At 42.3% G+C, this 23,347-nt stretch overlaps 1 protein-coding gene and 1 pseudogene across 1 annotated transcript; both read left to right on the top strand.

Annotated features, from left to right (window-relative positions):
- Positions 1–240: 240 nt before the first annotated feature.
- On the top strand, positions 241–22,583 carry LOC150053573 (uncharacterized). Its single transcript, XM_090349302.1, is given in 7 exon segments — positions 241–387; positions 7,265–7,399; positions 8,254–8,426; positions 8,428–9,416; positions 13,551–13,583; positions 17,363–17,448; positions 22,419–22,583. Coding segments are annotated over 7 exon segments (1,728 nt in total).
- A 38-nt stretch (positions 22,584–22,621) lies between these two features.
- LOC150053572 (pre-mRNA-splicing regulator WTAP-like) lies at positions 22,622–23,347 on the top strand (annotated as a pseudogene).

The following is a 23,347-nucleotide window of genomic DNA, read 5'->3' as shown; positions in this document are numbered from 1 at the left end:
ATAAATCAATCCAATTTAATTTTTGTGTGTGTGCTGTGCTCAAGTGATAGAGTGCTTACCTTGCATTAAGAGGCTCAGGGACAGCACCCAAACCCTGAGTTTAAGCCCTAGGACTGGCAAAAAATAAATAAATAAACAAACAAATAAATGTGTGCTAAATCAGGAACATTTTAGCACAATCACAGCCTCCATTAGAAGGACCATTGCCCTTCACTCTCCAAACAAAACATTAAACTAGTGATGGGTAGAAAGGGGAATAGTTCACCACAGAGGAGCCCAGGCAACTCCTGCTTCCTGACTAAGGAGAAGCGTAGAAAAGTACTTCCTGGCCCACAAGCTGTACTAGAGACCACACCAGCCACCACCAACTGCTGTGACACATCTGGAGTACATCCAGAGGGGGGGGGGGAGAGAGAGAGAGAGAGAGAGAGAGAGAGAGAGAGAGAGAGAGAGAGAGAGAGAGAGAGAGAGAGAGAAACTCTGGCAGAACAAACCAAAACCAGAGCAATTCTACTCCACAGGACCTACCCAGCACCCTTCAGAGCCTTAAATGACCATGGTACACTACACCCAGACTGTGCTTGATAAAGCCAGGTCCCTGAAAAACACAGAGTTTGAAAGAACTCTTATTGACAAAAATAATGAACATATTCAAGAAATAGTCATCAAACTCTCACTGTCATTCCTCACAGAATTATAAAAATCAATCCAATAGTTCATATAGAGATATAAAAGGCCCCTAATGCAAAAGCAATTGTAAAATAAAGAGCAGTACTGAAGGTATCACAATACCAGACTTCAAATTATACTACAGATCCACAAGAGGGAAATAAACAGCTTGATACTGGAATATCTTCCTTATCCATAATCTGTTGTGCACCTTGGCTGCTTCCATCACTCGGCTCTTATTGTGAGTAGCAATAACATAAATATGCAGGTGAGCTGGCATATTGATTTATGCTCCTTTGGATACACCTAATAGTGATAAGATGTGGCCATAAGGAAGATCTCATTTTAGTCTTTTGTGGAACCTAGCTACTGATTTCCATAGTGGTTGTACAAGTTTACATTCTTACCAGCAGCATTTGATTATTCCTGACCAGCACACATACTTGCAAGTATTCATTGTTCTATTGATGGCTGTCATTTTGACTGGCTGCAAAGAATCTTAGCATGGATTTGGGTTGCATTTCTTTTATGGCTAAGGATGTTGAACATTTCTTCATGTCTCTATTAGTCATTTATATTTCTTCTTGTAAGAACTGTGTGTGGCTTGTCCATTTATAAATTAGATTATTTGTTCTCTTGCTATTTAATTTTTTTTGTTTTTTGTGTGTTCTACATATTAATCCCATAGTTTTTGAATAGCTGGTGAAGATTTACTCCTATTCTGTGGATTGGCTCTTAGTTCTGGTGATTGTTTCTTTCATTGTGCAGAAACTCTGATGTTAAATAGTCTGATGTGTTAATTCTTGCCCCCATCATTTAGGTATATATCCATATATATATATATATATATATATATATCTCATTACATATATAATTACATGTATGGATAAAACGTGAGCATGAATGTAAGGGACTACTCAGGAGAAGGGAAGGAAAAAAGGGAAATAAATAAGGTGAGTAATTTTGTGATATATTACACATATAAATATATCTATTATAGATAGCAATCTCTATATAGATCGGGACAGAGATAGAGATAAATATATAGAGACATAGCCATATAGAGATACAAATAGCCATATAACCATATATTTATATCCATATATAAAAAACATGAATGAATGAGTCTATATCTATCTATTGACCGATAATTATGAATATATTTATAGCTATCTATTTATCTCTTTATATTTGCATATATATATATATGAGAACAGTATAAGAACAGCAATGAGCTGTTGATCTATAGGGGAATGAATAATAGGGAAAGAAATACTACCAGGAGCAAATTAGGGTCACAAGGAGAACAAGAGAGACTAAATAATGTCAAATTAGATGTTTTGCAACTATAAAAATAGAAGAAACTCGCTAAATTTTTTTTGAATGGAAGAAGGAGGAGAGTGATAGAGGGGGTAAGATTCATTGGATTGCATTGTAAATATGTGTGGAAATGTATTAAAGAAATTTTCCCTGAGGCCCGGAGTTTGGCCTACTGGTAGAGTGCCTGCCTAGCATGCACGAAGACCCAGGTTGGATTCCTCAATACCACATACATAGAAAAAAGCCAGAAGTGGTGCTGAGGCTCACATGGTAGACTTTAGCCTTGAGAAAGCCCAAGGACAGTGCTCAGACCCTGAGCTAAAGCCCAGACTTAGAAAAAAAATCCCAACTGAAGCAGAATTGGTTAAGCACCTTCTGTGTCACCCTCCACCAGAATTAATTTCAAATGGATCAAAGACCTTGAGGTAAAAACAGATACCCTCAAAACTTTACAAGAAGGAATAGGAGATACACTAGGCCTCCTTGGCACAGCTTGAAACTTTCTTAATAAAGACCCAGAAACACAACAAATTAAAGAAAGTTTTGATAAATGGGACTGCATTAAACTGCAGAGATTTGTATGGCAAAGGATATAGCTAGCAAGTGAAATAAAAAGTCCGCAGAGTAGGAGAAGATCTTCACTGGCCATACAACAGACAAGGGCCTCATATCTAAAATACATCTACAGCTTTAAAAAAAAATTGAATCTCTCCAAAACAAAGAGACACTTCTCTGAAGAGGAAATAAGAATGGCCTATAGACACATAGCTAGTAATTTAAATAGGAAGCCTACAGAATGGGAGAAGATCTTCACTAACCATACAATGGACAAAGGCCTCATATCTAAAATATATCAACAGCTCAAAAAAATTGAATCACTCCAAAACTAATCTCCAAACTAACAACCATCCATGAAAAGATGGGCCAAAGACTTAAAGAGAGTCTTCTCTGAAGAAACAAAAATGGCCTATAGACACATGAAGAAATGCTCAACATCTCTGGTCATAAAAGAAATGAAAATCAAAACAACTCTAAGATTCCACCTCACTCCAGTTAGAATGGCCAGGATCAGGAAAACGAATAACAACAGATGCTGGATCAACAAGATGTGGTATTTTTACACAATCGAATTCTATGCTGCTGTCAGAAAGAATGACATTGCCCATTTGTAAGGAAATGGAAAGACTTAGAAAAAATCATATTAAGTGAAGTAAACCAGACTCAAAGGAACATAGGCCCAATAGTCTCCCTCATTTGTCATAATCAGTAGAAACCTTGGGCTCTCCTAGCAGAGATTTACAATAGAACAAAATCTAGAGACATTAAGCCAAACAGTATGACACTAATTGTAAGGACCTCCAGGATAAGGAAACAAAAGCCATACAATGAGTGAATGTTTTCCTTAATGTATTATGTTATCGCTCATCTCTTTTGCCATCCCTTAGTTATCTCATATTGTTACAATTTTTCACCTTGTTATCTGATATATTTTATATGTGCTTAATTGGTTATTTGAAATTGGATAGGGAAGGGGGAAATCAAGATAAGTGGGGGAGGGTGGGGGGGAAATGCGGACCATGTCCTGAGAAAGGGTAGCAATGTTTGTGAAGTTATGCACCTTCTATCTGGTGAATATAATGTAACCCTTCTATTAATCACAATAAAGAGATTTATTTAATAAAAAAAGAAAACATTCTAGGAAGTAAATATAGTCAAAATATTCCAAATACATTCATGAAAATAGAACATCAGAATAATAAAATCTGTTGAATTTTTTTTAAAAAAAGAATGGCCTATAGACACATGAAGAAATGCTCAACATCTCTGGCCATAAAAGAAATGCAAATCAGACCAACTTTGAGATTCCACCTCACTCTAGTTAGAATGGCCAGGATCAAGACAACTAATAACAACAGATGCTGGAGGGGATGTGGCCAGGAGGGATCACTACCTACACTGCTAGTGGGAGCGTAAACTCGTTCAACCACTATGGAAAGCAGTATGGCAATTCTTCAAAAGACTAAACATAGAGCTCCCTATGACCCAGCAATTCCACTACTTGGCATTTACCCAATCGTCCAGAAACAAGGACATACTAAAGTCACTAGCACAATAATGTTCATTGTAGCATTATTTACCACAGCTAAGATATGGAACCAACCCAGATGCCCCTCAGTAGATGATTGGATCAAGAAGATGTGGTATTTATACACAATGGAATTCTATGCTGCCATCAGAAAGAATGACATCGCCCCATTTGTAAGGAAATGGAAAGACTTAGAAAAAATCACATTAAGCGAAGTAAGCTAGACCCAAAGGAACATAGGCTCCATGGTTTCCCTTATTTGTAAGAATTACTACACATGTAGGACTTTCCTAGCAGAGAATTACAATAGCTCAAAAGCTATATACAGATATGGTCATTTAGGATGAGACTAAATGAAATGAACTCTAGGATATGGAAACAAGAGCTTTATCTTGTGTGATTGTTGTTCTTAATGTACTATGTTATTTCTCTTCTCTTTTTTTGCCCTTATGGTTAACCTCATATTGTTACTGTATCTGACTGTGTTACCTGGTATATTGTATATGCATTTATTTGTTTATTTGAAATAGGTAAGGGAAGGGGGAAAAACATGATGTTTGGAAGGGATGGGGGGAGGGAAATGGGGCCAAAAACATGAGAAGGGGTATCAATGTGTGAGAAATAATGCACCTACTACCTGATGAATGTAACTGTAACCCCTCTATACATTACCCCAACAATAAAAGTGAAATCCCAGCTGAATGGGGCTGGGAGTTTGGCGTAGTGGTAGAGTGCTTGCCTAGTATGCATGAAGACTCACCCAGTACCACATACATAGGAAAAAGGAAAAAAGCCAGAAGTGGTGCTATGGCTCAAGTGGTAGAGCTCTAGACTTGAGAAAGCCCAAGAACAGTGGCTCAGGGCCCTGAGTTCAAGTCAGGACTGGCAAAAAAGATCCCAGCTGAAGAATGTCATCTATATTCTGCTGGTGCTGGCACCTGAACTGACCCCAAGTCTTACGAAAAGACACATAAAAAAGTCAACTTCATAATCCTCTCTTCCTCTAAGGTGAGGTTTTATCCTTCACTTTTCTCAGGACTCTAAGGCTGGGATCAAACATTCATGTTCTTTTATAATCCCCACAAAATGTCTTATTCTGCACTAGACATGGTGGCACATCACTAAGATCCCAGCATTTAGAAGGCACAGACAAGAACCCTGTGACTCCAACCCAGGACTATATAGCAAGCTCTAAACCAGCCTGGACTGCATATAAGCCCCACTGTCTTGTTCTTAGTCTTTCCCCCTATAGCTTGGGGGTGACAGACGGGCCTCACTCACAATTTCTGGTTCCCTGTAGAGCTGACATACCATTTGGTGAAGCCACTTTACTGCAGCCAACCATGAGCTTGATGTATGCATCCAGCAGGAGGAAACGACAACTCTGAGCTTGCAGATTAGGAGCCAGAGTTACCAATGAGGGGACTGGGAGTTTGCCTAATGGTAGAGCGCTTGCCTAGCATGAGATCCAGGTTCCATTCCTCAGTATCACACACATAGAAAAGGCTGGAGGTGGTTCTGTGGCTCAAGTGGTAGAGTGCTAGCCTTGAGAAAGCCCAAGGACAGTGCTCAGGCCCTGAGTTCAGGCCCCGGAACCAGCAAAAAAAAAAAAGAGTTACCAATGAGGCAAAACTAATTTTCACCTTGCCTCTACAAAGGCAACTCCTTTGCACCCATTCACTTGTGATTTAAACTGTATTCTCTGTGGCTTTTCCTCTTGTAAAGATTACTTTCCCATCTTACATCCTTCAGAGAGAACTTGCATATATTTGTGCATAGCCTCAAATACTTGACACATTAACTAAACTTCTGGGAGAACCAAGCTCATATGATTGCTTTGTGTCCTGATTTCATTAACATTTTTAAACTTGTTGTTACTAAATTTTCTGTTCTTACACCTGTTTGCAAATTTTATCTGGAAGGCAACCTGCCACAGAGTATTGACCTAGAAAGTGAGAACCTGAAAAGTAAAAATAAATAAATAAACTAAGAATCTGGATGAAGCTAAAAATAATTTCAATCATTCTACAGAGACACTTCAAGGGATGGGGGTAGGGAGAAAGTTTGTGCAGTGATCACAGTTCAGCTTGCTCACATTCCAGCTCTCGGAATCTTTTTGTTTTGTTTTGTTTTGGGTGCTAGTCCTGGGGCTCGAACTCAGGGCTTGAACACTGTCCTTGTGCTTTATCAAGGCTACATCTCTACCAGTTCAGTCACAGCACCATTTCTGGCTTTTTCTATGTATGTGGTACTGAGGAATCGAACCCAGGTCTTTGTGCATGCTAGGCAAGCACTCTTACCACTAGGCCAAACTCCCGGCCCTCTCAGAATCTTTGAGAATGGTTTTTGCTTAGCAGGTAAGTTTCACATCCCTATACCCAGTTTCAATCTCTGCATGTCCTCCAATGGTAGAGATGTAGTATGATTTGTTCCTATGTGAAGAAATCTCTGAAGCTAGTTCTGTTCTGATGCAGGTGTACTGCTCTCCAGCCAACCACTTCTGCACTGTATTACAAAGCAGGGACTGGGTCTCTCCACCTCCCTTTACTCAGGGCTTTGAAATACAATAAGTTCTTCAGGCGTGATTGCTTCATGAATGAAGGAGTGTGACTGCTCAAGCTTAATCTACATCTGACTATGTTTTTGAGCTTCAGTGTGATAGACACGGGGAAGGGGCTGCCCAGGTTACTCTCTTACATTCTGTACAAAACTAAACACACAATTCCCCAGATTTTTTGTCACCTAGATTGTGAATATGATTTGGTTTCTGCAGTCGGATGCACTAGTCTGATACAAAGTCAGAACTGAGTTGCCTGGGGAAAGAGACACAACATGAGATACTGATTATTTCATGATGTAGATCAGGGTTGAACTGACTTAGTTCCAGAGCCAGGAACTGTAAGCAGCACTATCCTACTAGGACAGATTCCTGATGTGGGGGGGAAGCCATAATGCTGCAGTGGGACTTTGGGGACCCATTTCTGGATGCACAATTTAGATTCCATTTCTGCACTCCTCTGGGAACTTCTGTGACTCATTTTTAGTTTGGTTGGGTTAATTTCCTTTGTTATTGTTTTTCCATAAATCCCTTCCAGTTTAGCCAACTAAATCAGATTCTTTCACATCCAACTTCAGCCCTGAATAAACACCTCACCCTCTCCTACATTCCTGCTGGCCTTTCACCTCCAGAGGTTATTCTGGGGACTAACCACCCCCATGCTGTTCATGACAGTTCTGTTCTCCCCAGTTCCTGTCCTAGGAGCTTCTTTTGTTTGGGGCCACAGGACAGATGCTGAAATTATTGACCTGACTAAATCCCTGACTGTTTGTAGCTCATAGGTACACCGTAAAGAGGCAACTAATTGTGTAATCAAGTAAGTGAACAATCAGAGACAACAAATCTGATTCGTTTTAAGTGGGAGATTTAAAATCCAGAAGCTTTTAAATGGAACACACATATATGTGCTCTGGAAAGATCCTTTAGAAGACAGCTCACTGCTGCTGCACAAGTTTTCACTGAGCACTACCTGAGCATCCACTAGAAAGCGAAGCCACGATCAGTAAGCACTTAATGAAGAAATGGGGCTTGAAATACATCATGAACAAAAAAGTGTTCACTGGGCTGGGAGTGTGGCCTAGTGGTAGCATGCTCACCTAGATGTTCGAAGCCCTGGGTTCGATTCCCTGGAACCACATACACAGTAAAAAACAGAAGTGTTGATGTGGCTCAAGTGGCAGAGTGTTAGCCTTGAGCTAAACACAGTGCCCAGGCCCTGAGTTCAAGCCCTAGAACTGGCAAAAAAAAAAAAAAAGAAAGAAAAGAAAAAGCAAAACAACAACAACAAAAAGTGTTCATCAAAGCTGAGCTAAGTTATATAAGGGCAACAAAATACACACACACCCCACCAAGTCTATCCAGTGTCTTCATTAAAGGCTTTCACTCATTGTTTACAAGTTACCTGGGACCACCAAATTTCTGTCTTCATGGGGATTCCTGGAGAAACCTTGGGGATACTGAGGACTTTGTAGCATTCCTGCTTTCTCTCTCATTAATCACTCCACCTACCCAGAGCGGCAGGCATGTCGACCCTTTGCTCCAACATCACCTGCCCTGTGCTCATGAGAGCGCCTTCCTCATTCTAATCCCCCACACTGCTCCTGTCTCATAAAGCCCTAAGGTCGTCACCCCGGACTTCCAGCATAAACCTGGAGGTAAAACTGGCAGTGTGGCCTGCGCCTCTGAGAGCAACCGGGACAGGCGCTAGCGCCTCAGACAGGTAGCCCTAGAAACCATCGACCTCAACAAGGACCCATATTTTAAGAAAAACCACCTGGCATCTTGTGAATGTAAGCCTTACACTTCACAACAATGAGGGGAGTTACCTCGCACACAGTCAGGGGAAAAAGCATCAGACAAACTTGGCTCCGTGTGCAGCCAAAGAGGCCAAAGAAGCCCCTGCCCGGCCAGCACCAGAGAAGGTCAAGGTGGAGGTGAAGAAATTTGTGGAGATTGGCCGCCCCGGTTACAAAGTGACCAAACAGAGGGACACTGAGAGCCTCCTGGTCCAGATCGATTCCCCTGAAATCGCCGAGGGCTTCATGTCTGCCTATGAGCAGAGGATCGAGCCCCCTGACCGACGCTGGCAATGTCTGTTGATGGCCACTGCGCCCTACGAGGCCATCGCCTTCAAGCTGCCCTGCAGGGAGATCGACAAGGCAGAAGGCAAGTTCTGGACCCACTGGAACAAGAAGACCAAGCAGTTTTTCCTTCAGTTCCACTTCAAGATGGAGAAGCCTCCAGCACCACCCAGCCTTCCTGCAGGGCCCCCAGGTGTGAAGCGGGGTCCTCCGCGGATGAACCGCCTGCCCCCTCAGCCTCCACTGCCAGAGGCTTTGCCTCCACCCCCATCAGGAGGCCTGCCCCCCACAGGGCCTGCACCCACTGGACCTCCCCAGCTGCCTCCACCAGCTCCTGGGGTCCATCCCCCAGCCCCAGTGGTCCATGCTCCCACATCTGGGGTCCACCCTCCAGCTCCTGGAGTCCATCCCCCTACATCTGGGGTTCAAGCCCCTGCTCCAGTGGTTCACCCACCCGCCCCTGGGGCCCACCCACAAGCCCCAGGAGTCCATTCAACAGCCCTACGAGTCCACCCTCCTCCACCAGATGGAGTTCACCCCCAGGCCCCTGGGATTCACCCACAGGCACCTGGGGTGCACTCTCAGCTTCCTGAGGCTCATCCTGCTGCTCCTGGAGTACACCCTCACCCCCCCAACTCCCATGCCCCCATGATGAGGCCCCCACTTCCTACCAAAGGCCCTGGGGACATTCACACACACACACGCACACACACACCAACTGAAAAACTGCCCCTCTTAGGAGTCTAGTTTTCTGTTTTCCCATGAAGACATTGCAAGCTTTTGTATTTCGTACTGTCCCTGGAGACTAGTAAACAGCCCCCCCCCAAAAAAGGAGGGGCCTGGAGTTTGGCCTAGTGGTAGAGTGCTTGCCTAGCATGAACAAAGTTCGATTCCTTGGTACCACATACATAGAAAGAAAAAGCCAGAAGTAGTGCTGAGGCTCAAGTAGTAGAGCTCTACCCTTGAGAAAATCCAAGGACAGTGTTCAGGCCCTGAGCCCAAGCCCAGGACTGGCAAAAAAAAAAAAAAAAGGAGGGGCCGGGAGTTTGGCCTAGTGGTTAAGGTGCTTGCCTAGCATGCATGAGGACCCGGGTTCGATTCCTCGGTACCACATACATAGAAAAAAGCCAGAAGTGGTGCTGAGGCTCAAGTGGTAGAGCTCTAGCCTTGAGAAAGTCCAAGGACAGTGCTCAGGCCCTGAGCTCAAGCCCAGGACTGGCAAAAAAAAAAAAAAAAAAGGAGTTGCCAGCCAAGTGTGAGCCACCAGTTACTCAGGAGGCTGAGATCTGAGGATCAAAGTTCAAAGCCATCCCAGGCACTAAAGTCTTGTAGATTTTTATCTCCAATTAACTACCAAGAAACCAGAAGTGGCGCTGTGGCTCAGGAGGTACAGCGATAGCCTTGAGCTGAACAGCTCAGGGACAATGTCCAGTCCCAGAATTCAAGTCCCATGACCGGGAAAAAAAAAGAGTTGTCATTTAATAAAGCAGTTTATGAATACAATATACGTTAAGTGATATCACCCCTTTCAACATTCTCACCCATCCCTCCCAACCTACCCTTTCTCTCGTGCTTCTTAATTTTACAGGATATACATTGAATTCTTGACTGAATTCTCCCCCTCCTTCCAGCCTCTTCTCTTCTTCTTCTTGTTTACCCTTTTCCCCTTGATCCCACCCCACCCTTTAAGAACCCTTTTCCTGGTATGTATTTTGTTGAACTTTGATTTTCCCTTTTGAAGGAGTTCTCCCTTGAATCTACCATATTTCAGTTAAATATATTTGTATACAAACCACCCAACATATTTATGTATATGTTTATAAGGTATTTTTTAATGTTTACATATTTTTCATTTTTTCAAACCACCTTAAAAATCCAAGAGTTGACTAATTCAGTATTCTCTTGAGGAAGGAATGCGAATCTCAGCTCCTGTGAGGCTGAACGTACAGGGAAAATGTCACTGAACCAATAGAGAGATGAATGAATGAGGCTCTCCAGCATAAAGAAGACAGGATGATGAAGCTTCCTGAGGCCTCTCAAGAGTGCTCAGTACTTTACCACTTGAGACACAGCTCCACTGAGCCACACCTTTCTTTGCAGCTTTTTTCTGGCTAATAGAATATAAGAGTCTCACAAATTTGTCTGCTTGGGTTGGCTTCCAACAACAATTCTCTGATGTCGGCCTCCTGAGTAACCAGGATTACATGTGTCTGTCACTCATGCCCAGCTCTTAATAGAAAAAGAGATTGATAGGCCTGGAATCTAGTTCCTGAACCCCAGAAAAGAGGTCTGTGGGTATCAGGAGGCTCCTGCTAAGCCTTCCCACAAGGGAAAAAAGGAAGGCTCCACAGTGCCAGTACGAACAAGAAGGCAGATTGGGAGCAGGGATAGGGCCAAGATTCAGGCATAACTGTCAGATAGGAGCTGAAGGTCTTGTGGCTGGAGAGCTGCTGGGTACCCAGGAGTTAGGCTTCTTCTTTCCATAGTCTTTACTTGTGTGTATTATTCTAGTCTGATAGAGCCCTAATACTTTTACTGCCGATTTCCTAAATTCTATGCCAGAAATAAGTAACTATACAGAAATTCTTAAGTGCAGAGGTCCAAAGGCCTGGGCAGGAACTGCCTTCCTCCTAGAACCTTCACTGGGGAATTGGGTCCTGCCTCCTTCACACTAAATGGCTAGGAATCTCTCATCCTGATGTTCCTAATATAGCCATACATAGAACTATAGATCAAAGTGGAGTAAACACAGCATTGATTCTTTTGGCTATGTTGGTTAGGACAGGAGTGAAATCAAATTCAACTGTTCAGTGAACCTTCTCTCTTTGAGGTTTTTGGACCTGGAACCAGAGACAATTCCATCTCTTTAGATATAACAATTATATCTTTCAGATATAACAATTCAGAGCGAGTTGTTAGAGCCTATTTTCCTACCACCTGGAAAATAAAAGTTTATACTTGAATAATATAAACAATAGTAATAACAGCTAATACTTCTAGCACTATGCTAGAAGCCCTCTATGCTCACTACCTCTTCAAGGAATATACACAACCACCCCAGAACAGAAATGGTATGATCAGTCCTGGTTTACTGTTGAGGAAATGAACACAGCAAGGTCAAATAACTTGCTCAATGCCATATAACAGGTAACAAAGTTTGTTTAATTCTAGAGCTCATTGTCTCAGTCATTGCTCTATCCCTTGCAGAGCTGGTAGGCTGAAAGAGAAACACGGGAGACAGTAAGAGGCCTGGTCATGTTCAAGTCTCTGTGTTAGCAGTCCCTGAAGCCAGACTACATCAACAAACCACCTCCATAGGAAACAAACTTGGTTTACAATGTCAGTTCTTCTTAATAGCAGCTAAATAACTCCTGCCTCTTCCCAGCATGCAATATACAGTCCACCAACAACTACTTTACTCTCAGCCTACTCTTCCCATTCCCACTAGATGGCCAGAATGAGATTCTAATACCAAAAGAAGTCCTATCTTTACACTTTTCCAATGTCCGCCTAGTGTCCTTGGAGAAAGTATATTCTCTTCATAACATACCAGGCCCTCTGGAGTCTCACTGTTTACTTATTACTATTTCTTGCCTTCCCATGGTGCTATGCAAGTAGAAGGAAAAGAACCAACTCCTGGACTTCCATGAGCCTACCTCTTTCCTCCTACCATTTTGTCTAAGTTTTCCCCAACTGCTCACAAGTAGCTCTTGAGTCCTGCTACTCTGGCTGGGTTTTGTCATTTGCTACCGCAGAGGCAGAAAGCCAAGCATTGAAGTCAGAACCTCAGCACATTCACGAGGGTCTTATCTAGCTGACTCCCAAACACCATTCCATCATTTCATTTATTGTACTTCAAATACCTCAGACTCTGCTATCTAATGGGAATATACAAAATGCCTCACACATTGCCTATAACATAGTTGTTGCTCAACATGTGGCATTTTCCTTTCTTCCTCTACAGGTAACTCTATTGCTGAAAAGCTATTATCCTCACCTTGTCCATGTGGCAGCATCTCAGGCTAGACTTTCTATGTCTTCTGCCTTGTGGCACATCAGGCCTTTTGTCTAGTACTGAGATCTGATGAGAATAGTCCCAATGCCTTTAATCAAGGTGGATGATATTTCAGCTCTAGGTCTGTGGCTGCAAGAGGTTATTAAAGGATGCAGCAATCAGAAGGCAGAGCTCCAGAAGTTGACAAGCAACACACAACCCTTTCCTGACCCTAGATTCACTATAAAAAGAGTTAGCTCTCTGCTATGACGTTCCATCATCATAGCAATTGTATTTGTGTGAGCAAAAGGAAGAGGATTGGAGCATCCCCTTCTGCAGCAATTGGAACAATTATTCCTTAAATGGGATAATTATAGTGTGATCACTTTGCATGCAAAGTGAAGATTGCCTCCAAGGTTTGCTTCTCCTTGTGAAAAGTTTATATAAAGCAACTGCTTATGTTCCAGGGCCTTCAGCTTCATATTTCCAAGCCAGATTGACATGTCTTCTATGGGGCCAGGAATTTGGTCTCGTGGTAGAGTGCTTGCCTAGCATGCATGAAGACCTGGGTTTGATTCCTCAAAACCACATACATAGAAAAAAGCCGGAAGTAGTGCTGAGGCTCAAGTGGTAGAGCTCTAGCCTTAAGAAAGTCCAAGGGGGCCGCGAGTTTGACCTAGTAGTAGAGTGCTTGCCAAGATTGCACAAAGACCCAGGTTCAATTCCTCGATACCACATATATAGAAAAAAGCCAGAAATGGTGCTGTGGCTCAAGAGGTAGAGTTCTAGCCTTGAGAAAGCCCAAAGGCAGTACTCAGGCCCTGAGCTCAAGCCCAGGACTAGCCAAAAAAAAAAAAAAGAAAAGAAAGAAAGAAAGCCCAAGGACAGTGGCTCAGGCCCTACGTTCAATCCAGAACTGGCAAAAAAAAAAAAATCCCAGCTGAAGAATGTCATCTATCTTCTGCTGGTGCTGGCACCTGAACTGACCCCAATTCTTACAAAAAGACACACACAAACAAAATCAACTTCAGAACTAGGAGTTTGGCCTAGTGGTAGAGTGCTTGCCTAGCATATGCATGAAGACCTGGGTTCGATTCCTCGGTACCAAATATATAGAAAAGCTGGAAGTGAGACAGGTGAGGTGGCTCACACCTGTAATCCTAGCTACTCAGGAAGCTGAGATCTGAGGATCACGGTTCAAAGCCAGCCCAGGCACTAAAGACCGTGGGACTCTTATCTCCAGTTAATAACTAGAAAATGGGAAGTAGGGCTCTGGCTCCAGGGGTAAGGAGGTAGCCTTAAACTGAAGAGCTCAGGGACAATGTCTATGGCCAGGGGCATGCCAGTAGCTTTGAGCTGAAGAGCTCAGGGACAGCACCCAGGTCCAAAGTTCAAGCCCCATGACCTACAAGGAGAAGAAAAAGAAGAAGGAGGAGGAGGAGAAGGGGGGTAGGGGAAGGGGAAATGGAAGTGGAAGCGGAGGAAGAAGAAGAGAAAGAGGAAGAAGAAGAGGAGGAGGAGGAAGAGAAAAGCAAAGCTGGAAGTGATGCTGTGGCTCAAGTGGTAAAGCGATAGTCTTGAGGGAAAAAGCTCAAGGACAGTGCTAAGGCCCTGAGTTCAAGCCCCAGAGCTGGCAAAAAAAAAAAATGTCTTCTAGTGTCTACAGTTCCAGAAAGACAAAAATTATAAAATTACATACTTCTGTAAAGTGCTACTCAGTTCAAGGGTAAGCCAAGGCAATTATGTGAATAACTTAAGCCAGAAAAACTAGTATGCTAATTAGTTCTTTCATGGTAAAGCAAATTCTTGAGGTTTTATTCCATGGATATCTGACTCTGCTGTTTGTGGTAACTGACACAGAACATTATGGCCAAAAAGTATAGTATATGGAGTTGTTTACCTCATGACAGCCAAGAAATGGAAGGGGGAAAGGCAGGTAGGAAGAGGCCAAAGAACAATATGACCTGCAAAGATAAGCCCCTCAGTGACCTACTTCCTCTATCTAGGCCCCGCCATAAGCTGGGGAACAAGCCTTTAGCACACGAGCCTGTCAACCACATCTAGACCCTTTGCCTCACCTCAACTCTGCCTCTCAACTCAAGAGCTGGCTGTCTTATCAAACCCATGCTGAGGTCCTGACACCCATTTGATTAACATGGCAAATCAAATAGTGTTTCTATCAAGGCCTTGAAAACAGAACAAATCTATATTCAGATTATGCAGATAAACATTTTATATGTTATTTACATATATTGCATGTGTATATGTGTGAGTGTGAGAGAGAGAGATGCCTAAAGATATTTCTATTTCTGCTCTGGTCCTCCCTTGTCACCACAATTCTACATTAAGATCTTTCCATGGATCTCCACAAGGACTCTGATCTGCACATCTGCTTTCAATGACTGCCTCCTATTCAGGAATTAATTTCATCTGTTGTTTTTCTAAATCCACAGCTTAAATGCTGACTGAGTCACTCGATCAATATTCTACGATCCTAAATTACTGTTATGCTTAATGTATCAATGCAACGATCTATATAATCCTCAAAAAGGTTCGCAGTACTGCTAATGTCTCTGTTGTTGCTAGCTGCTGACATTATTAGCAGGTAAGAGCAGAGCAGTGATACACAATCCCTCCTGGCTTCTAGAGGGAGAAGCTTCACTCCCAGATGAGTCGCCCATACCATCCAGAAATCTTCTACCCAAATTACTGCTGGTGTCTCCCAAGCACACACACACACCCTCATGCTACATAAAACACCTTGGAGTACTTCAGTTTCTCCACTTATAATTCCCATAAGTATGGTTCATACATGTTCTCATAAAAGTTAGTAAAAAATATCTTTCATCATCTCTGTCTTCCATGGACAAACACTTCACCCTTTTCATAAAGAATTGTTTACTTCTTTCCATATAGTGTCAGGATACATAATGTGACTCTGATGGCAAGTAATCTAAACATGTCTCATCATAGTCCCTCCCTGGCAATCGAGATTTAGAATTAAATGATTCCAGACTCTGCTGACCATCCTCTTGCACAGCGGAGAGATAGAAACCCAGATACTGTGGTATGGACATTTTCCTGTCTTCTGAAGTTTGTATCTGAGAAAACTAGTACAGAGAAATAAGGCAGTAGATAGAGAAAAAAAAGTAGGGACAAGACATGAAGAGAGTCTTGGTTTCTAGAAGCATTCCAAGCCCTGGTTCCAATCCTGAGACCCTCCCATCATGCTGCATTAAAACATTCAGATGTTTTCAATTCCCTGGTACCAGAAAAAAAAAAGTGATGTTATGGCTTGAGTGGCAGAGTGTTAGCCTTATGCAAAAAGTGTTCAAAGATAGTGCCTAGGCCCTGAGTTCAAGCCCAGGACTAACAACAACAAAAAGAATTTATTTAACTAATGTTTTAGAGTTTCTTTTTTGTGATATCTGCACTTGCCAGTCAAAATCATCTTAATACATGCTAGACTTCTTGTGAAAAATCTACTACAAAGGCTTGCTTCTCATTTCTCACAAAAACTCAACAATATCACTGATGACAGCAGTAAGACTGTTCTTGACATATTTCAAAGATGTGTAGTATAAGAGAAAGATGTTCTCTGGGGTCAGACACTCACAGGTCCAGATCAAATCACCCCAAGCTGAATAGCACTCAGCAGATTCCTAAACCTTTTGGGCATCAGCTTCTGCATTTGAAAGTGTAAACAGTAACTGCTACTAGGCATTGTGTTCCAGAGATTAGAGTTCATGTCTCAAGAGTGCCCAGCATCCTCCACTAGGGGATGCCAATGATAAAGTTGTTCTATTTCTCTACATCTCTATTTCAGGTTTGCCATAGGTCAGTGACCAAAATCACTGAACCTGATTTAAAAGTTCCCATATTAAGGTTAAAAATGTAGAAATTATGGCCGGGAACGGTGGCTCACACCTGTAATCCTAGCTACTCAGGAGAATGAAATCTGAGAATCACAGCTCAAAGCCAGCCTGGGCACTAAAGTCTGAGAGATTCATCTCCAATTAAGCAGTAGAAAACTGGAAGTGGTGCTGTGGCTAAAGGGTTAGGGCAGTAGCCTTGAGCTGAAATGCTCAGAGACAGTGCCCAGACCCAGAGTTCAAGCCTCACACAACCAATTAAAAAAAAATAGAAATTACGTTCCAAAGAAAAGGCCAGCTTTCTTCATTATCAACATAAACTCCTACTTCTAATAGAATCAAAGAAAGGGAATCGAATCTTTTCTCAAAAAGTTAAACACAGAATTACTATATGACCCTACAATTTCACTCATAGGTACATACCCAAAGAACTAAAAACATATGCTCAAATAAGTATGTGGATATGTAGACACTATGTTCACAGATGCCCCGTCCATAACAGAGAAAAGTTTTGTTTGTTTTTTTGTTTGTTTGTTTGCTTTTTTAGTCAAACTCCCCTTCCTCCTCCAGCTTTATTGGATTAGTTTAAAATTACATTTTCTATTTTCTAGGATTCAGTTGCTTTTTCCATATGACTTTTAAAAACTGATTACAGCAAATGAAACACAGTTGTTTAAGTGATATAGTAGACAAAAATAACACCTTGATTTCTGTGAAAATGTATTTCTCTGCAATTGAGAAAAGTTTTTTTTAAAGAAGAAGGAACGAAAGAAGGAAAGAAAGAAAGAAAGAAAAAAAGAAAGAAAGAAAGAAAAGGAAAGGGAAAAGAAAGATGGCTGAGTACAGTGGCTCACACCTGTAATCCTACTGTAAAGCCATTCAGGAGGCTGAGATCTGAGGATCAAGGTTCAAAGCCAGCCAAGGCATTAAAGACCATGAGACTCTTATCTCCAATTAATCACTAGAAAATGGGAAGTGGTACTGTGGCTCAAGGGGTAGGGTGGTAGCCTTGAGCTGAAGAGTTCAGGGACATAGCCCAGGCCCAGTGTTCAAGCCCCATAACCGACAAAAAAAAGCTCAAATGTCTATCAATAAATGTTAGATACACTATGATATATACAGACAAGCACTATTAAGGACTATTAAGCAAAGAAAGCAGTGAAATGGCACATAATACAATACAGATAAACTAAATGAAAAGAAGCCACATACAAAATATCACATACTGTACAGTTCAGTTGATATGAAATATCCAGAAGAAAAATCACAGAGATAGACTGTAGATTAGTGTTTGCTAAGGGCTAGAGGGAGCAAGGAATGAGGAAATATACTTAATAGGCTAAAGATTTAAGTTTAGAGAGAGAAAAACATTTTAGAACAAAAGAGAGGTGAACTGAACAACAATGTGAATGTGCTAAAGGCCATTGGATTGCTCTCTTGACAAAAGTTCATTTTATGTGAATTGTACCTCAATAAATGATTTCTTTAAGCACATTGACAACATGAGCTGGGGATACAGCTCAAATGCTAGGGCACTTTTCTTGATGAAGGGAAGAAATGAGGGAAAACTGCTACATTATGGAAGGATCTAAAAGTAGAAAAGACTTTGCTGATAAAAGCTGCAAAGGCTGGGAACTTGGCTCAAGTGTTGGAATACTTGTTTCAGCAAGCATGAGGTACTGAGTTCAAATCTCAGTGGTTGAAACACTAATAAAATCTGAAAATAGTCTAATAGTATAATCAATAAAGGGCCACCAAATTCTCCCCACAGTAGAACACATCGGCTATTCAGCAGAGCTCTCTGGAGCCAGAGCTCCTCACCAGAATCTGAGGAAGCAGCAGTAAAATGCACACCCTAGAAATACGCACACATGGCTGTCCACTCCTCTCATTAATTATAAAATTTCTTCAGCTACAAACCCAGTAAGTGACCTTACATGACTCTGGCAAGGCTCACAGAAAATAGTGACTATAAAGGCACTCATTACCACCATAAAATGTAGTTTGCTATGTGAGTCAACATTCAAATTCTAGCTTACTTGTTGTATGCCCTTTGAGTTATTTAACTTTTCTAAATCTATCTCTACTTACCTTAAAAAATTATTGCAAGCACTGGAAATAAACATATGGACATGCAGTACATGCTTGGTAAATCAAAGCCATTATGAAACAGGTACAGACAATTGCAGTGGCAAAGAGTAGAAATAAGAGAAAATGAGCCAAATGGATATGAAGAATGAAGCAGAAATGTCATGACCAGTGCAGACTTATGATGGCTGAAAAGGAACAAACATATCGGCTAGAAATGATATGTGCTGTTGCTTCCCTCTCTGGCATTCAGGGCACTGTCAATCCATTTCGATGCATCAAGCTATGGGTTCACAATAATCATTGCTTTGTTCCTAGCAGCCACTATAAACTGAAAAGATCTAACAAATGACTGAAACTGTAGAATGGTTTGAACAGTGACAAGAGATCATGTATTCCCAGCTATATACATGATTTCACCATTTATGCTAGTACCAATAAAAAACTGATAGATGACCCAGCCATACCCTCCTAGGCATCTACCCTGAGCATCATAAGCCAGGATATGATCAGGATACCTGCTCAGCCATGCTCATGACTGCACAGTTAACAAAAGGTGATGGAAACAACCCAGATGCCCCACTGCAGATGAGTGGATACAAAAAAATGTGGTACGTACACACAATGGAATTCTACATAGCCAACAGACAGGATAAAATAATGGCATTCATTGGGAAGTAGATAAAAATTAGAGCAAATCCTGTTGAGTGAGATAAGCCAAGACCAAAGGAACAAAAGGTACACAGTCTCCTTGATATGTGGATATTAGATCCAAACAGTAAAAGAGCGATGACTCAGTACTCAAGTACTACTCAAAGTCATTGACCTGAATTTGGAGATATAACTAGACATATAAATTTATGATGGGATATATAGTCTATAGATATATTGATATACTATATAGATCAATATGTATCTATGACATGCAAATTATCTGCATAATTTTAATTTTGTTCTTAAATTTATGTGTCAGTGATTGCATATATAGAGATTCTGTTCTTGAATACTTATTTGTTAAACTTGACATCTGAAATATGACGTATGGGCTGGGAGTTTGGCCTAGTGATAGAGTGCTTTGCTTAGCATGCATGAAGACCCGGGTTCGATTCCTCAGCACCACATATATAGAAAAAAGCCAGAAGTGGTGCTGAGGCTCAAGTGGTAGAGCTCTAGCCTTGAGAAAAATCCAAGGACAGTGCTCAGGCACTGAGCTCAAGCCCAGGACTGGCAAAAACAAACAAAAAAAAAGAAATATGATGTAAAAAATCCGTGTTAAAATCTTTCCATAAAAAAATTGATAGAAGAAACCAGATGATTTATTTATACACAATGCACTCTGGTCAGTTCTCAATTACTTACTTATACTATGACCCAGGAGAAGTCAATTCACCTGTCCAAACCTGCTTTCCCATCTAAAAAACAACAGCAAGGTATCTCAGTTCATGGAGTTTAAATGAGCAATTTAATATGAACAAAAGTGCATGAGCATCTCCACACAAAGCAGAGGAAGTTCAGATGCAGCTCAGCTGCTCAGGAGGGTGAAACCAGGAGATTCATGGTTCAGGAATAATGCAGGCAAACAGTTCAGACCCTATTTCAACCAATAAGAGCTCTAAGCACATGTCTATCAACTCAGCGACAGTAGAATTATATTGAAGACCCCAGTTCAAATCAGCCTATGAAGCTGTAAAATAACTAAAGCAAAACTAAAAGTAACGAAAGCAAAAGAGCTGGGAGCATGGCAGCCTATCTGCCCAGCAAGTGGATGGCCCTGAGTTTAAACTCTACTTAATACTGCCAGGGAAGGATGGCCCACCCTGCTTGAGGGCCTGGAAGATCAGGCTTTGGAAATATTTTCCAGCCTTCCACCAACCCCACTGCAAATACCAACTCCAAAATGAAACTCCAAAATTCTACTTCTCAGGCTGGTCTCTCTGAGGTCTCGGGCAGCCAAGTAGGAAGGCTCTCTGGTGCAGACATCTTGAGCTGGAGCTATAGTTTCTTCCAGACAAGAGGTTATCCTTGCCAGCAACGAATGGGACCTCTGGGGTCTTCCAGATCATTAGCTAGGATAGCGAATCTAGGCAAAACACATGACCCTGACTGTGGAAAGGAAAGGCCAGAAGTCTTTCCCATTTCATGCTTGGGGAGCAAGAACTATTCTTCTCTTTTTTCTGTTTCTCCCTACTTTCACCTTGCTTTACTAAAATAAATCCTTGCTTTAAAAATGGGAAGGGCTCTATAGACATAATGTTGTATTACATATATATCTATGACATAAAAAACATCAGCTTAATTTTAATTATGTTCTAAAACCTAAGTGCCAGTGATTGTATATAGAGATTCCCTTCTTGAATACTTGTTTGTTAAACATGACATTTGAAATATGATATAAAAATCAATGTTAATGAATTTTTAATTAAAAAATAGAGGAAAATAAAAAATAAAAAGGGGAAGAGAAGAGGGTAGGGGAGGGGAGGTAGCAGCCTAACGGCCTCCAATGATCCTTCTTACCAACTGATAAAGAAAAAGGACTATTGAGAATCAGACTCACCTTTTCCAATCTCATCTTCTGAATCCACCCTCAACCCATTGCTTCAGTCATTTGCTTTCCTGACAAATTAACCTGGCTTTCTCACCTACTTCCCAGCTTTTACAAGACCTACTGCCTTTTCACACAACATAGCTCATGTCACCATCCATTCAATCTATTTAACTAAACTTCCTTTTACTTTTCTTTCCAAAGTAAAGGCTTCCCAGGACTTCCAGTTTGGGTTGCTTCCTTCAGCATTCTCTTGGCAACCTGTACTTCCCTTCATCATAGTACTTACTACAGTTATATTGAGAACAGCCTGAGGATAGGACCATGTCTTAGGTCCTATCTTCATAGACCAGCACAGTGTCTAACCAAAGTTGCATTCAATAAAGTTGTCTGAAAAAATAAATGACCAGGGAATGTAACACTATAAAGTAAATGATGTTTTGGCAGGTCTGTTCCTTCATTTAGTGGCTCTCTCTCTTTGACTTACAGTAATTAGAAAACGTGTAATTGTCAATATTGATTTCCTAACAAATCAGGAAAAAAACATAAATCTACCCAAATTTTTGTGGCAGCAGGCTCCTCTGACTCAGGACTTGTACAAAATCTTCAAAAAAGAATAAAAACTGTCTTGTATTCTTTCCCAGAGACTCCCCCTAGTGTCAAGAACTCCAAAAAGGAAATTAAACCCCATAAGGTCCAAAGCTATCTGTTTCACAGTACTCACTGAGCTGCTTTAAAAATGCATTAGAGGGGGCCCGCACCACGGACTAGGACCAGGCCCAGGGCCAGGACCGGGACCGGGGTGGGACTGGGGCCAGGGTCAGGGCCGGGACCAGGGTCAGGGCCAGGGTCAGGGCCAGGACCAGGGTCAGGGCCAGGACCAGGGCCAGGCCCAGGACCAGGGCCAGAGCCAGGACCAGGGCCAGGACCAGGACCAGGACTAGGGCAGGACCAGGGCCAGGACCAGGACCAGGGCCAGGGCCAGGACCAGGACCAGGACTAGGGCAGGGCCAGGGCCAGGGCCAGGGCCAGGACCAGGGCCAGGGCCAGGACCAGGACCAGGGCCAGAAGCAGGACCAGGGCCAGGGCCAGAAGCGGGACCAGGGCCAGGGCCAGGACTGGGACCAGGGCCAAGACCAGGACCAGGACCAGGGCCAGGGCCAGGGCCAGGGCTGCCATCCAGCCTAAGGCCGAGAATTTGGCTCACAGAACAGACCCAAACCTCGCCATGGCGAGCAGGGACGACACACCACAGCCCTGCACTGGGGAGCGCTTGCTGCAGCCCGGGGGACATCCCATTTATCTGACCAGGACCTGAGCCCAGCCAGTGGTGGAGAGGCCTTTCCACTCCTGGGGACTCCTGCCTGGCTGTAAAACGAAGCAGCCGCTCCACGTGCGGAACCTCACTGGGATTCAAGATGACTAGCGAAGAACCTCTTCTTAAAAACGTTCATCTGAGTGAAACAACTTCAACATTATGGCACGAGATGAGTTAATCCTGAGATGGAAACAGTATGAAGCATATGTCCAAGGTTTGGAGAGCAAGTACACAGATCTTAACTCAAATGATGTAACTGGCTTAAGGGAGTCTAAAGAAAAGCTAAAGCAGCAACAGTAGGAGTCTACACAAAGAGGAAACATCCTTGCAATGCAACTAGCAATCAAGGAACAAGAGAAGCAAGAGTGTACTACTCAAATCCAGTACCTCAAGCAAGTCCAACAGCCAAGTGTTGCCCAACTGAGATCTACAATGGTAGACCCAGCAATCAACTTGTTTTTCCTCAAAATGAAAGGTGAACGGAAACAGACTAAAGACAAACTAAAACAAGCCCAAAATGAACTGAGTGCCTGGAAGTTTATGCCTGATGGGTAAACAAATCATACACCCCAGTCAAGACTCCCTGACAGTCCTACTGCGAGAACGCTGCTGTGGGTCAGCCAAGTACTCCTTTCCACACCAACACTCAGACTTTTTGAGAAAAAAAAAAAAAGCTACATTCTTAAACTGGCCAACTTGTAATAGTTAATGAACCTTGTGTTTCAGCTTTTCTCTCCTCCTCTTCCCCTTGCTTCAGAGGCCTGATTTGCTATCGGACTATTCCAAAGAAGAGGCCACCTCCAAAAAATTCCTCTTCTAG

Source organism: Megascapheus bottae, chromosome 16, assembly GCF_031878675.1.
Source record: "Megascapheus bottae isolate mThoBot1 chromosome 16, mThoBot2.hap1, whole genome shotgun sequence".
Lineage (NCBI taxonomy): Eukaryota > Metazoa > Chordata > Mammalia > Rodentia > Geomyidae > Megascapheus > Megascapheus bottae.
Note: the sequence above shows the minus strand (reverse complement) of the source record. Positions and strands in the feature narration are given on the sequence as shown.